Genomic DNA, 16,094 nt, shown 5'->3' with positions numbered 1-16,094 from the left:
CAGTATTTCATATTGTATGAAATAATGATTTCCTAATAATTTCATAATTTTTCAATACTGTTTACTATTTAAAACTATTTTCCTAAGTATTTAAGCATGTAAAAATGCATTTTAATGATTATTTCATATAAATAATTGTTAAAATCTATAAATAATTATAATTGGGCAAGTTATTATTTTAATAAGAAATTATTAAAATCTGGCCTAAATTGAAAATATAAATTAATTATGCAAAGTAAGTAATTCAATTTAAAATTCATTTAACAAATAAATACCTTAATATTATAATCAAAATGAATTATTGTTAATTCATCTAATATAAGAATATGTGTCTAATTATTTGTATTAATACTCCATTCTCGTTTAGCAGTTCCTAAACCAAAACTATTAATTATATTAGGTTCTACGCCATTTTGACCCGAATCGTCTATCGTACGACACACACATTTCGTTTTGGGACTAAAGTGAGTAATCTACCCCATATTTTATAATTTTCAATATTTTTGGGGTGTATCATGTGGTTCTAATATGTTCCAACTTCATCTTATTGTTTTATCATAATTGAGACATTGTTGGGACATTTATACGTGAGTCATTAATTGTATAACTATTGTTTGTTTACGCTACATGTACTTGTAGTGCGTTATCATTTTTAGTCTAATCTCCATGACTATGCCCGTATTCTTGAGGTACGTTATGGACAATAATAGCGCTATTGGGTTGACCACCCCGCCTTGGGACGCTGAGGTGATTGATCGCACGTGGTTGAGTGTGTATGATGATTAGATGCTCCATCCTATATATATTTTTATATATATACATATGTATATATAGGGTGAGGACTTATTGTTGTTGTTATCATTTGTTAATCAATTTTTGATTTATAAACCGTTATCTCAAATACAATTGTTTGCCGACTTCAAAAGAAAACAAATTTCCAATTATAAAGGTTTCAACTTCACAATTTTCTCTACTAAAATTAGATTACTCACCAACTCTCGTAGTTGACCTGTTTTTACCCATGATGCAGATTTGAAGAATGAAGTTGATGAAAAATAGGTTGTGCCTTAGAAATCCACAAGACTATTTAAATTTGATGTAATAAATGTTGTTCATATTTGGATTTGTATTTGTATGTTGTGGATCTTGTTTGCATACTTAGTACTTAATTGAATCTAATCATATTATAACATAGTTGTCATGAGACTTTGAACAATATATCACGCCTCGATCGATTCCGACAAGGATCGGGGTGTGACAAGGTACGAGTACCTCTTCCTAAGAGGACTAAACTTGGACCAAAAACCATAGATTGCATCTATCTTGGCCCTGCCATGAATAGTGCAACCTATAGATTTCTTGTGTATAAATCACATGTTGATAATATCCATAACCAAACCATCATGGAATCAGCAGAGGCTGAATTCTTTGAAAATATTTTTCCTTTTAAGGATAAAGGGAAAGAGGTTACCTGCTCTAGGAAAAGACCTCTAGATGATGGACTAAATGATACCATTCCAGACAAAAGTTTACAAACAAATGAAAAGAGTTCTTCTAAGGTTCAAAAAGAGAACTTAGAACCCAGAAGAAGCAAACGGGGCAAAATAGTCAAAGATTTTGGACCTGATTACATGACCTATGTAGTGAATATGGAACCACAAACATACAAGGATGCTATGGATTCGTCTGAAGCTCCCTTTTGGAAAGAGGCAATCAAAAGTGAGATTGATTCCATTGTGCAGAATAACACTTGGAAATTGGTAGATTTGCCACCTGGGCAAAAACCAATTGGGCACAAATGGATATTCAAGAAGAAGTTTAGACCTGATGGTACCATTGAGAAGTACAAAGCTTGTTTAGTAGCTAAAGGGTATCATCAAAAAGAGGGTCAAGACTTCTTTGACACCTATTCACCAGTTACAAGAATTACATCAATTCGCACATTAGTTGTTAGGATCGAGACACTTAACACACCACTCTAAACACACGAACAACAAAGATTTAAGGTGGTTCGGTCTATTTCTGACCTACATCCACACGAGGTAACTAGGAGTTTATATTTCTTGGTGCTAATCTGCACTCACTCTTTGTTGCTTAATTTTACAATACAGATGAGACTCATATATAGAGTCTGAAATGATAATAGAATAAGAAAAGCAGCCATGAAACATGCATCCGGGAAATATGGATCACCTCTCCTTTTCCACCTTTTTGACTTGCTTTCCTTCCATGTTTTCTGCCACTAATATTGAGTGGCTTCACCTACTCAACAATCTCCCACTTGAAGCCACTGAACAATCTTCACATGTGCTTCACTGTGCATCTGTATTTCCGTAAAACTTTTCATCTTAGCTCCTTCCTAGTTACCCAGCCTTCTCTTCAATTTACCTGAAGGCTAGTTGAAGCTTCCGTTAGCTCCAACACATCAATCATGACTAAGTCTGCCACTAACCTGTTCTCTGTCTCCACCGGCTCCCACTGAAATGAACTGACCGATCCTGGAACATCTTGAGAACAAACGACACTCTCCATATGAAGCAGATAATCTGGAGAGACTTTTACAGATGGAATACTGGTTCTCTTAACCCACTGTGTTCTGGGTATTCTAGCTGAAGCACAACCCTTGCTCCCACTGCTATGAATGCCCTTGACTGGTTTTTCTGAACCGTTCCAAACACGTTCAACCTGAATCTGACCTGTGACTCTGGGTTTGCCATCTGCAAAGCAAACCTTCTTCTGTCCACGAGACTCTATGAACCGGATTTTGTTTTTCTTCTGAACTGGGACGGTTACTCCCTCAGATGGTAATCTGACCATATATAATGAACCCTTCTTATGTCCACGAGCTATCACAAGATTTCCTTTGACAACCTTCCACTGCCCATTCCTGAACTTAACCTCGTGTCCCTGTTCATCCAACTGCCCAACAGAAATCAACTGTTTCTTCAGACTTGGAATTACCCGGACATCCTTCAAAGTCCATGGACCAACTGGAGTCTTCAAAACTAAGTCACCTATGCTCGTCACATCAAGAACCTCATCGTTCACCAGTCTTACCTGACCAAAATCTCCTTCTTTTAGATTCTGCAGTGCTTCACGGCTGTGGGTAGCGTGAAATGAAGCACCCGAATCCATAACCCAGGAATCCACATTGCTCTCCACACTACAGATCAAAACATCATCATCTGAATGGTCTACTGCAGCGTTAACTTCTTTCTTGTCTTTTGGACATTGATTCCTGAAATGTCCAACCTCTTTACAGTTCCAACAAGTCACATCATTTCGAGTCCTCGACTGACTCCTTCTCCTGTTCCCGCTCCCACTACCTCTGTTATTTTTTCTACCTCTGACCGCATTCAATTGTTCACTTGATGATTCCCCGGAATTTCTTCGTCTGACGTCTTCGCCTACAATTAAATCCCGAATTCCCTCAAAAGTGAGCTCTTTCGATCCTGAGGAACTAGTAACGGCTGTAACTGTTCCGGACCAACTGTCAGGTAATGATGATAACAGTAGTAAAGCTTGAACTTCGTCCTCAAATTTTATTCCCACTGACCCAAGTCTGGATAAAATCGAGTTCAAATTGTTGATGTGTACTGTAACTGAACTTCCTTCCCTCATCCTCGTGTTGACTAACTCCCGAATCAGGAAGACTTTATTTGCTGCCGACGGCTTCTCGTACATATTAGACAATGCCTCCATGATTCCCTTTGTCGAGGTCTCCTTCAAAATGTTGAATGCAACATCCTTTGACAACGTCAGTCTAATAAATGCCTTGGCCTTCTTATCCAAAATCTCCCAGTTTGCCTGTGTTATCGCCTCCGGTTTTTCACCTAAAACTGCGTCCAAGTCTTTCTGCACGAGCAAATCTTCAATTTGCATCTTCCACCAACCAAAATCTTTCCCATCAAACTTCTCAATCTGAAGCTTACTGATTTCTGCCATTTTCTGAAAGATTAGGGGCTAAACTGCAATTTTCTGAAAGTTCAGGGGCTAAACTGCAATTTTCTGAAAGTTTAGGGGCTAAACTACAATTTTCTGAAAGTTCAGGGGCTAAAATGCAATTTTCTGAAAGCTCAGGGGCTAAATTGCAATTTTCTGAAAGTTCAGGGGCTAAACTGCAATTTTCTGAAAGTTCAGGGGCTAAACTGCAATTTTTCAAATCTGCTACAGTGTTGCTACAGTTCCTGCTGACGTCACCACTGGCGTCGTGCTACAGTGTCGTCTTCTCCGGCGAATCTCCGGTGTACAGTGTCGTCTTCTCCGGCGGAACTTCGGTGCTACAGTGTCGTCTTCTCCGGCGAAACTGGTTTTTCCGGTAACTATTCCGGCAACCTTTGACCGGCGAATTGGACGTCTTCCGGTGGTCAAAAAATTCAGAAAAAAATATTTTCGGAATCTTCGGAACGAGACCTTTCCAACGGTATACACCAAAATCGTTTTTGACGAAAAAAAATTTCGACCAAAAACTTAAAATCACCTTCTGGAGCTACAACCTTGCTCTGATACCACTTGTTAGGATCGAGACACTTAACACACCACTCTAAACACACGAACAACAAAGATTTAAGGTGGTTCGGTCTATTTCTGACCTACATCCACACGAGGTAACTAGGAGTTTATATTTCTTGGTGCTAATCTGCACTCACTCTTTGTTGCTTAATTTTACAATACAGATGAGACTCATATATAGAGTCTGAAATGATAATAGAATAAGAAAAGCAGCCATGAAACATGCATCCGGGAAATATGGATCACCTCTCCTTTTCCACCTTTTTGACTTGATTTCCTTCCATGTTTTCTGCCACTAATATTGAGTGGCTTCACCTACTCAACATTAGTAGCAATTACAGCCATTCACAATTTGGAAATACACCAAATGGATGTGAAAACTGCCTTCTTGTATGGTGAACTAGATGAAGAGATATATATGAACCAACCTGAAGGGTTTGTGGTTAAGGGTCAAGAAAACAAAGTTTGTAAGTTCGTTAGATCACTTTATGGACTAAAACAGGCTCCAAAGCAATGTCATGAGAAGTTTGACAACCCATTACTCTTTAATGGATTTAGAATTAATGAATGTGATAAATGTTTTTATGTCAAACAATACAAGAATGCTTGTGTCATCATATGCTTGTATGTGGATGATATGCTTATAATGGGTACTAATTTGGATGTAATCAATCAAACCAAGAAAATGCTACACTCCTTCTTTTCCATGAAGGACTTGGGAGTAGTAGATGCGATCCTTGGTGTAAGAGTTCAAAGAAGATTAGATGGTTATACTCTTACTCAGTCCCATTATATTGAAAGTGTACTTAAGAAGTTTGGACACTATGATGGCAAGCCGGTAGTCACCCCTTTTGATCCTTCAAGTCATCTTAAGAAGAATAAATGTGATAGTGTAGCTCAGTTAGAATATACTCAAGTTCTTGGTAGCTTAATGTATATTATGAATTGTACTAGACCGGACTTGGCTTATAGTGTAAGTAGATTGAGTCGTTACTCCCACAATCCTGGGAAAGATCATTGGTATGCGTTAGTGAGAGTGCTTAGATATTTAAAGCATACAATGAATTATGGACTGCATTACATGAAATATCCTCTTGTTCTTGAAGGGTATTGTGATGCAAATTGGATTTACAATAATTCAGAGGCAAAATCCACAAGTGGATATGTGTTCACTCTTGGTGGAGCTGCTATCTCTTGGAAATCATTTAAGCAAACTGTGAATACTCATTTTACAATGGAAGCAGAGTTTGTTGCTTTAGACAAAGCTGCTGAAGAAGCTGAATGGCTTAAAAGCTTCCTAGAAGGTATTCCTCTGTGGCCTCAACCTGTTACTGCCATTGGCATACATTGTGATAGTATGGCTGCTCTTACTAGAGCACAAAAACATATATACAATGGCAAGTCGAGACACATTAGGCGCAAACATATTACAATAAGAGACTTGCTGAACAATGGAATCATTTCCATTAGTTACATAAAGTCAAAGGAAAATATAGTTGATCCCCTGACAAAAGGCCTTAGTAGAGAGCAAGTTCTCTTCACATCAAGGGGAATGGGCTTAAAGCCAACACAATGTGTCACCACCTGGCGGAAACCTAACCTAGCAACATTGGAGATCCCATGGTCTAGGTTCAATAGGAAAAACTAGTCGGGGAAGACTCAAAGAAGCACTAACATAAAGGTATGCTCACTCCTATGATATTTATTTTGTGTTTTCCGTTGATGATATAGGGATGAATTCTTTATTCTTAATAATGTTGATAGCTTTTATAGTGGAATAGTACGAATTGTTCCAGATTAGCATTACCAATGTGAGATGGATGTGAGGTCGCATCTTTGGGAGCTGATATGACTAAGCTCTCTAAAAGTCTCATGAAGAAAGGATCGTTCACGACCGAAATGAACACAACGGTAAGAAATGATCTATGTTTAGATATGATATGTGTGATACTTCTTGTTTTATTCTACTATAAAAAGTGGTTAGTTCAAGACTCTAGTTCACTACCCACAAAGTACATCCAAGTAGCAGTCACTATGAAAGGTTCAAGTTTTACAACACCTATTCAGATGCATGTCATATCTAACTTCCCTTATTTGAATATCAAAGTTCACTTATTTTCTATTCAAATGTGAGGTATTCTTGGAGTTTGAATAGAAAATGTGGGGTATTGTTGGAACTTTGCTTTACAATGTGGGACTTATCCCACATTGGTAGAAGAGAAAACCTTCTCCCACCTTATATGTCTTGTCTCACTCATTTAATTAAATGGGTCAAGTAATGGGTTAAGCATATTGGGCTTGGGTTGTGGTGTTGGATTAGTCTAATTCGACTAAGAATAGGCTAATATCAAGAGAATATTTAATGGTCAAAAGATGGGCTTTGGGCCTTGGGGTCTTCCTGATTAATTAAATAATTTTTAATTACGAAATTAATTTTTATTCTTTATTTTTATTAAATTCGTAATTAATGAATGACAGGTTTGACGGTTATTTTCGGTTTTGACGGTTTCCAACTGTCATAACTAATACCTATAAATACCTGTTTTCATTCATCTGTGAGGGGTTACAGAAATCATTTTACACCACAAAATTCTCTTTCAAATTCGTTCTTCCTGAAGATGAAGGGAACATAGAAATTTCGTCAGATTCAAGATCACTTCTTGGATTGATTGTTGTATCCTCTTGACAGATCCCTACCAGGGAAATTTCTGTCTTAGGACACTGCAAGGCAGGCCTCAATCTCTACAATTTCGTGATATATTTCTGTGTAATCATCAAACAAGTATGTTTTCTGTAAATTGATTCTTGTATTTTATATATATTTGAATTTCGTTTGTTTTATTTCAATTAGATTTGATGATTGTGTACTTCTGTCATAACAAAAATGAGATAATGAAGGCCTCACACAATATGTAAGAAAATTATGAATTGTAGAGTATTTATATGTACCAAATACATGGAATCATCGTGCCCCCATGGTATGATAACATTCTCAACGCCACATCCTTGTGAGTAAATTCCATATTTCAAATTTTAAGTGCATCAGATTACGTACATTAGAAAACAATTGCAGCTTACGTAATTCTATCTCTTTAGGTTATGTTCCTCATGACCTCCTGTAATTGGAAGGAACGCCAACGGAGAAATAGAAATCTCCATCAACAGGATAAGCCCAATTGTTGTGAATTATCTGCAAAACACACACAAAAAGACATGAGTGTGTGCATAATGTAAGATAAAGAAGTCGGGCATGAAAAAAAGCAACTTTGCTATGATATTTCTTATTTGATCCATGTTATCTGAGACACGGGGTTTTTATTAGGAGGCAAGCATTGAAGATCAACTTTATCAATTAAAATCTGATATTTTCATTATCTGCATGTCAATAGGTCAAAATTAGTATGTGAAACTTATGATGAAATCGAGAATAGCCAATGCTATCCGATGTCACTATGCATATCAAAATATCATAGTAAGGAATGTATCATGTCAGCATAAATCACACACAAAAGAATAGAAGCAATCACTTAAATAATCCATTTATTCATTTTTGTTTTGGGTTAAAAATATGTGCACAGTGACAGGTGTAAACTACATGTATTCTTACATTCATATTACCAAAAAAAAAAAGTGGATAGATGATGAACATTCAAGGTCCGGGTGTTATGTGTGTGTTTTGAATTGCAGGTATTGATCATTTGCCCTAGACCCTCTTTTTGCTCCATCAGGAAGTGCAACTTCCATATCCAACAAATTGATTTTCAACTGTCTTTTTTGTTTACTTTCTTCTGCAAGCTTCAATTTGTTCTTGACAAAAAAACTCCAATAAACAAATAACAAAAACCAATTAAGGGAGTGCACAAAAGGCGAAAAATAAGAAAGGACGGTATGCCTCACCCAAAAGGCTATCCGATTGGAAATTTCTGGTGACAGTTTTGAGATCGTTCAAGCTAAAGGCTTTGAGGTTAATTGGGACATGGAGATTTTCATTTTTGGGTGCTTTTGAAACTTTGTTGAAGACTTTGAAGGTGACTGTTTTGTCTGAATCTTAGAATCTTTTGAGCTGGATTTTCTCTTGTTATTGATCATATTGTCTACAACAAAGAAGTTTTCAAGTTAGAAAAAATCAAAACTGGTTAAGAACATACGTTACGTATATTCATTTCTACTATCTTTGCATGTTAAACGCACTTGAATCAGTTAATCATAGAAACTTAAAAGCAATGGAATTCGTAAATGAAACAGAGATTTTTGAATTCAGAAAGCTCGGAATCCAAGGGGATCAAACTGAGAAACCTCAAAACTGTGAAGTCGTCGTCGGTTGTTGAAGATGTCCGATGAAGGTTAGGGGTGCTTGTTAACCGCGACAGCACGTGCTACTAGAAAAGACAAGGAGGCGGAAGATTAATGAAGGATGTTGCAGAGGAGCTATTAGGAGAGAGAGGAAAGGGGTGTTTCAAATGTGTACCTATGTTAAGGCGGTGGGATATCTGTTGAGTTAAAATTAGAACAATCGGGAATGGGAAGATATTGAATGAGAGAGTTCGGGAAGTAAAATCCTGATTTGATGTTAGACTATCCTATCAGCAACCCAACCCAAAATTTCTATTAAAAAAATATTTTTTTTTTTCGCCTATGCAATCTAATCCAACAAAATTTTTATCTCATTAGCAACCCAATCCAAACAAACTATTTATTATAAATAAAAAATTAAAATTAAATAGGAAATATATCGATATTATACTCTATTTAAAGAGAACCTTTTTTAATGAAATTTAATATTTTTTGCTAATTTTTTTGAGATAATATTTAATGTATAAATTATAAATCAATAAAAAAATGATTATAACATATAAAAAAAAAAGAAATGGGGTGAGCAAGTGTGAGGTGAGGTTGTGGTGGTGACCTAGTTTCACCAAAAATAATTTAATTTTCAATTTTTTTTATTTTGTGATGTGATGTGAGCGCTCCTTCAAAACCCCCAATGGGATAGTCTTAGGGGAGGCAGGGCCAAACTACAAATCCCACAAACATTTTGTGGTAAAACTCGGAAAAGCAAAAGTTCAATCTGCATAAGCGGCCTCTCAATTTATTATATATATATATATATATATATATATATATATATATATATATATATATTACATTGTTATTTAATTAATTTAGCCTAGAGTTAGTAGGGTATGCATTTTCAATGAATTTGTGAGTAAAAGCTAAAACAATCAAATATAACTAATTTACAAGAAGTCGTGTCAAATTATAGAAATAGTCCTTACAAAACTATAAAATGGTCCCTTTGTTTGATAAAATTATAAAATTGTTCCTTGTGTAAAATTATGGTTTAATCGGTGATTTTTATTTTTGAGAAAATTACAGAAATGGTTCTTGTAAAATTATTTAATAAGTCCCTATATTTGAGCAAATTATAGAAATTGTCCTTGTGAAAATACATAATAGTCTCTTGTTTGATAAAATTAGAGAAATTGTATGTAAAAATTGTGTTTTGTTCCCTATGTTTTGAGAAAATTATAAAAATCGTCAATGAAAAATTATGTAATTGTCCATGCATATGAGATAATTATAAAAATGGTCTCTATGTAAAAATTATGTAATTGTGTATGTATAAGACCAAGTTCGAGAAATGGCACGGTGCAATAGCTAAATTACATAAAATGGTATCACTGAGACAAAATCCCAAATATTAGTCCTTTGTGTAAGACAAACATACAAAAATCATCCATGGGTAATAGTGATTACTAAAAGGTGCCTATAATAGCATATCTACAAAAATGGTACCTATGTAATACCGAAAGTTACAAAACTGGTTCCTATGTAAGATTAATATACACTAATTGTCCGGTGTAATGACGAAACTACATAAATGGTCCATGTTTAAGAAAACATTAAGGACATATTGTCAAAAATATAAGACTAACGAACGCCGCAACGCACGAGAATACCACTAGTTATAGAAAACAAATTACAAAGATGTCAATATTGGAAGCAAGGTTAAAGTATTATGCTAATGCTATATCTTTCTAGTATTAGGATAAAACATAAACAAGTTACCAAACAACTTGACTATCATATATTCAACTTTTTTTTTTTTCTATTTCACAAACTATATACAAGAGTCACATTTTATGACAAAAAACCATCATTATCATTTAACGAAACAGTTTATGTCTATAATAGTTAATAAAAAGATCTTCAAATCCACAATGCTCTTTAAAAAACTTATACACTTCTATAAGAAGCTTCGGAAACCTCCTTCTAAAATACTCATCAAATCCCGTGGGGAGCGACCCTAACGCAGTTTTCAAATCTGGCGAGGATTCTGGATAGTGATTATATTTGTTCCTTATGAGTCGTATTAAATGGCATACACTTTTGTAGCTGTAAAAGTACTTTTTGATATGTAGATCTACGTCGTTGCGGAGTGTGTCATCTAACATTGTGTTCCATTCACCACTGAAGACATGGAGGGCCCTTCTATCGAGTGATGTAATGAGATTGGAATTGGTTTCACACTCATTTGGTTTTCTTCGTTTTACTTTTTGACTTGCTGTTAGTAGGAAGGAAATACGGGTCTCGGGATCCCAGAATAGAGGGTGGTTGTATACTTCTCCAGCTTTTGGCCTGAATATGAACAAATTCAGATGTATAATCTCTTGAAGTATACATGGAAATTAAATAGCTATATAACGAAAAGAACAACATACTTCCATTATTTATCGATGTCCACTTAACTAGTTTAATTTGGTTGTAGTTAAACCATTATATTTCATCTTACCATTCAAAAAAGTACTTTTCGTGGGCACCTGGTCTTGGGGAAAGGCTAAATACAAAACTTTCACCATTTAATAAATCATGTAGTAATCAAATCATTATACTATTTTTTTGACCATTTAAAAAGTCTGTTTTTCCTTGTTTACCTGGTTTTATAAAAGGAGAAAATACAGAAAAGCTTAATCGTACCTTCACCTATTATCGATTTCGATTTGGTGAATTAACTATGATAAAAGTACGTTGTGGCTTCCTTTTTACTATTATTTTTTTGTATTTTACCCTTTGCCATATCAAAATATAATAACTGCGAATATTTGTTTTTTAGACGAAAAAAAGGTATAATCACTATAATGGTTTATTAGTTAAGTAGCTATATCGATATTACGGTAAAAATACAAATGCTTTTCTGTATTTTTCCATAACATAAAAATGCAAGTTGAAAGCACTAAAACATGAAATCAGCCTATATACTTATAAACTCAAGCAAATCTAATCAATACACTGCCCATGGTGCTTTTGATATTTGACTAGTAGACCAAAGTCTATTTACACTACTTTCCCCATACTTCATCATGTTGTAAAGAATTTTAGATAATTTTACATGAATCATACCTGGATTCTGGATCGGGATGTAGGAGACGAGAGATAAGATCATAGGCTTCTGGAATATTTTCTACCAGTGACAGATTTTTCATGTCATGCAAAATATTATTATCACGATCATCTATAATGTCACCAAACGGGTGTCGACCACCAGTGATACAAAAGAAAAGCAGACACCCAAAATTGAATAAATCCGCAGCAGGCGTAGGTTCTTCATTCCTAAGTTGCTCGGGTGCTTGCCACCTCACACTCCCATAGCCTAAATGAAAAGGGAATAGAGTGTAAAGACATTTAAAAAAAGCTGTCCTTTCTCTCATCTTCACCATAATTTTTTTAAATAGAAAATATGGACAGTTTTTTATAATAAAAACATTACAATATTTTTTTCGATGTCAGCATAATATCGCACATTTATGTCCTATGTGGACAATGACATAGCATGAAAAACATGTTAACTTGTGCCATGCCGTCATAATTCCAATCTCATTGCTAACATGGGTAAACTTTCTAAAGTGCAATGCTCTAACTAGAAGTAATAATTTTTAAAGTACAATGTTGTAATAAGAAAAAAGGAAGTACAATGCCATAATACGGAATAATTGTAAACTATATTTCTTTTTCTTGCACTTTTCGCATTCAAATATTATTAAAGTAATCTCTCATGATGAAAATATAAAACAACTTGCCTGTTGTGCTTTTGGTTAAAGCTCTGTATTTTCTCGTGCCCATATTTGAGACCTTCACTACACTAGAAGTATCATTGTGTATTAAGACATTTTGAGGCTTTAGGTCACCGTGATTGATTCGAAGCCCATGTAAATAGCCAAGTCCTTCAACTGTATCCCTGTAATTTATATTTGCCAAAAGATATTATGAGTTTATATAAATTCTACAAGAGTTCCATTTATGATTTATCACCCCAAAAAAGGTAATAAGTTGTTTCTTTTTTACTTAATGATGGCAAGGGTTAATCTGGTAATCTATATATGAGTTTCTATTTTACTTAATACACAAAGTGCAACTTATTGAGAAAGTTAGGGAAATGAGGTCTTCCCCATTAAAGAACTACCCAATATAGAAATGTCATTCAAATACAACAATTTTTACTACTATAATTGAGTAGATTTTTCAGAGTACAATGTCCTAATATGAAATATATATATATATATATATATATATATATATATATATATATAATGCTTTAATTGTGTTAATTTTTTAAAGTATAACGTGTTAATATAACATTTGAAACTACAAAAAAAAAATGGAAGTAAGATGCTACAAAAAAAACAAATAAATGGAAGTAAATTGTTATCTCTCGCATTTAGCTCTTCCTTTTTTGCTTCCATATTCCCATGTTTGCCGTGAAAAAAATTATGTATCTTTATCTAGAGAGTACTTTATTCAGATAACACTTAATGGAGGGGAAAAAAACTACTTAATATAATAAGTTAGGGAAACGGTTCTTTCCTCATTAAGTCCCAACTTTTTTGCAAATTTACTATGATTCATTTTTGGGTTAAATGCAAGAATAGCTAAGTACTTTCATTCATTTATTTAATATAGCATCCTACTTCCATTTCTTGCCATTACAACATATTTTGAAAAATCTATCAAATTATAGTAATTTGAAATACAATGCTATAACTTCTCAAAGTAAGTACAATATCCTAATAAGTAAAAAGAAAAAAAAATTAAGTACAATGCTATAATTGGGTAAATTTTTTAAAGAACAATGTATTAGTAAGGAAAAAAAAGGAAGGACAACGTTGGAATGAGAAATATGAAAGTAAGATGTTATAATAAAAAAATAAATGAAATTACATTGCTATTTCATGCATTTACCCTCTTATATTTTCCTTCCAATCTTCTTATGTTCGCCATGTTTTAATCGTCGTTTATCCACATAACACTTAACAGAAAAAGAAAGAGAAAAAAAGAACATGGTCTCACCTCATAAATGTGAACAAGATCGGTGGAGGATACCTACTAGGCTTCGACAATTCCAAATCCTTAAAAACTTTCACTGTTGGTTGAGATTCGGCACTCGAATTGCCATGTGACAATATCAAATCATGTAAGCTACATATACACCTGTCAAGAGCAAGATAAACAAAATCTTGATCGTACTCCACACCATACAACCTAACAATATTAGCATGTTGATCGGATACACGCGGATTTTGTATCACTTTTAATGCCACATCATGATGCACCTTTACAATCTTTTTCACAGCAACCGACTTATCGCCATAAATTCCCTCGTATACAATTGTCTCATTACTCCCCTTCCCAATTTTTTTATCATAGACCACTAACTTTCCAATTTTTCGTCCTTCTCTATGAAGGGTAGTGGTGTCTTGAAATTTTGATAAACAGATGAGACATTTTTTACCAAGATCATTCCAATTAAGATCAGCACCATCAGAATTACCAAATCCTTCCTTATCATGCAACACATACTTTGCTCCATTCACCCATAAGGTCTGATCTGTAACCCTAACCTTGTATCTATCCTGCTCCTTGTCAAACACTGCTATAGTTAAATGGGACATAGTAGTTCCACGATTCGTACTTCCATCTTCTGATATACATGGACTTGTGCGTGCCTGAATTGCTAACAGATATACCTCTGTTTTACTTACCGTATATGAGGAAAAGTCAATTCCAGTCCCAGGTTCCTGTTTGAATTTCTGGCGCAAATCTTGCTTGATATTCACTGTGATTGGTTGAATCAGGTCTTCTTTTGTTAGATCATCATTATAGCCGCGTCCCAGTTTTTCACCGAAACGAAGGGTAATACTGCCAGGAGAAAAGTATAAAACTGATTATCTATGAAAGAATAAGTAATTACCTGCCAGCAACATAGGCATCATAAGATCTACAAGATGCATAACTGGAAAGATGTAGACGAAAAGTTCAAATAGAAAATGTTTCCAATGGTTATGATTATATATGTAATAATAAATACTTTACCTGCCAGCGCCATAGGCATCATAAGTGAATTCAACCAGGTATTTTCCAGGGTATTCTTGATCAGGCTCAATCTTCAAGGATTCTTTATAGATATGAATCCCCTTGTTTAGACCCACAACCTCTTCATGCCCACAAGGATACCTACCATCGACCAACGTCTGCGCTGCAGGGTCCATATTGCATGCTCCAGATGGGTCCACGTCGTGCAGGGTAGTTTTGATTGTTTCCCGGCTACTCCCACCACCGCCGGCCGTTTGACCTGTTACTTCCAAACCCAACCATTATCAGACCAAGACCGAAGAAATTTAGGGTTGCAAACAAAAATAAAAGACTGACACCGTGGACTGAACCTCGGGAAGGAAAGAAATAACCAGTGAGAAAACATTGCTCTGTTTCATGACCGAAGCAGTGTTTGAAAACATAAAACAGAGTTATCAAGAGAAAATCATCGTAAAGAAGAAAACACGGTTTTATCCTAATCCTAAAAGGAGATATAAAGCGGATTTTGCTGCTACAATACCATTTTAGTAATCTAAAAAAAACAACATCGTTCACAAAACAAATCTAAACAAGTTTAAGAGCACAAATTAGTTTACAAAAATTCTGAATGAACGAAAACACTTAATTAACTATAAACAAAAAAATCAATACTTGAATAGTTAAACTTAACTGATGGAAAGAATCTACAACACTATCCTGAACTATGTCAAGTGCATCTCCAACCCAAGCACCTTAATTTATAGAATTAGAAAATAATTAAATATTCTATCTAATTCAATTTTAAATGTCAAGTTGCTTAGATAGAATTATATACATGCCATTAGTATTTTGGTTCAACCTCTTGTCTCAATTCAATCTAACCGATAGCAATTTGACAATGATTTGTAAGAAACATTTTTGTAAATAATGGCTTGAATTCACACTGTTTTGGAACATAAATTGATAGTTGTTTATGGATAATTGTTAGTAAATGATTGCGGTAGATGGTGGTAATTTTTATAAAATTAATTGATATTGTCTTAATTGAAGTCAAAACTTCAACAGTTTAAAAATGGCAGAGAATATGTTTTCTCAGGTAAAGAAGAAGATGAATTCGGGTATTGTGAAATTGATTTTGGATAAATGGGTCAAGGGTCAAACCAATTAAGGGGTCGTTTGATAGTTGCTGATTGGGTTAGAGTTATTGGGTTAGAAATGCTGACTGAGTCCACATC

The 16,094-nt window shown here is 34.6% G+C and overlaps 1 protein-coding gene and 1 long non-coding RNA gene across 2 annotated transcripts; both read right to left on the bottom strand.

The window, feature by feature from the left end:
- Positions 1 to 7,425: 7,425 nt before the first annotated feature.
- LOC145156235 (uncharacterized) lies at positions 7,426 to 9,046 on the bottom strand. The gene is made up of 3 exons (XR_013736555.1): positions 8,809 to 9,046; positions 8,410 to 8,606; positions 7,426 to 7,702 (listed from the first exon to the last, which is right to left on the bottom strand). It is a non-coding gene; the product is annotated as an uncharacterized LOC145156235 (long non-coding RNA).
- A 1,553-nt stretch (positions 9,047 to 10,599) lies between these two features.
- On the bottom strand, positions 10,600 to 15,590 carry LOC145158848 (serine/threonine-protein kinase/endoribonuclease IRE1b-like). The gene is made up of 6 exons (XM_079077704.1): positions 15,551 to 15,590; positions 14,881 to 15,139; positions 13,858 to 14,706; positions 12,591 to 12,748; positions 11,914 to 12,163; positions 10,600 to 11,151 (listed from the first exon to the last, which is right to left on the bottom strand). Exons 2-6 carry the CDS (start codon positions 15,054 to 15,056, stop codon positions 10,680 to 10,682), a joined length of 1,905 nt encoding a protein of 634 aa, XP_078933830.1. The 5' UTR covers positions 15,057 to 15,139; positions 15,551 to 15,590; the 3' UTR covers positions 10,600 to 10,679.
- Between the last annotated feature and the right edge of the window lie 504 nt (positions 15,591 to 16,094).

This window comes from Lactuca virosa, chromosome 2 (assembly GCF_052849685.1).
Source record: "Lactuca virosa cultivar CGN04683 chromosome 2, Lactuca_virosa_CGN04683_v6, whole genome shotgun sequence".
In the NCBI taxonomy this organism is placed as follows: Eukaryota; Viridiplantae; Streptophyta; class Magnoliopsida; order Asterales; family Asteraceae; genus Lactuca; species Lactuca virosa.
Note: the sequence above shows the minus strand (reverse complement) of the source record. Positions and strands in the feature narration are given on the sequence as shown.

Bases quoted from the DNA above. Each gene is read 5' to 3' on its own strand.
- LOC145158848 (XM_079077704.1), bottom strand. From the start codon at position 15,056: ATGGACCCTGCAGCGCAGACGTTGGTCGATGGTAGGTATCCTTGTGGG. The intron at 12,749-13,857 runs GTGAGACCATGT...TATAAATTACAG, and splicing joins ATCTTGTTCACATTTATGAG to GGATACAGTTGAAGGACTTG. The intron at 12,164-12,590 runs GCAAGTTGTTTT...CTTTTCATTTAG, and splicing joins TTTAACCAAAAGCACAACAG to GCTATGGGAGTGTGAGGTGG.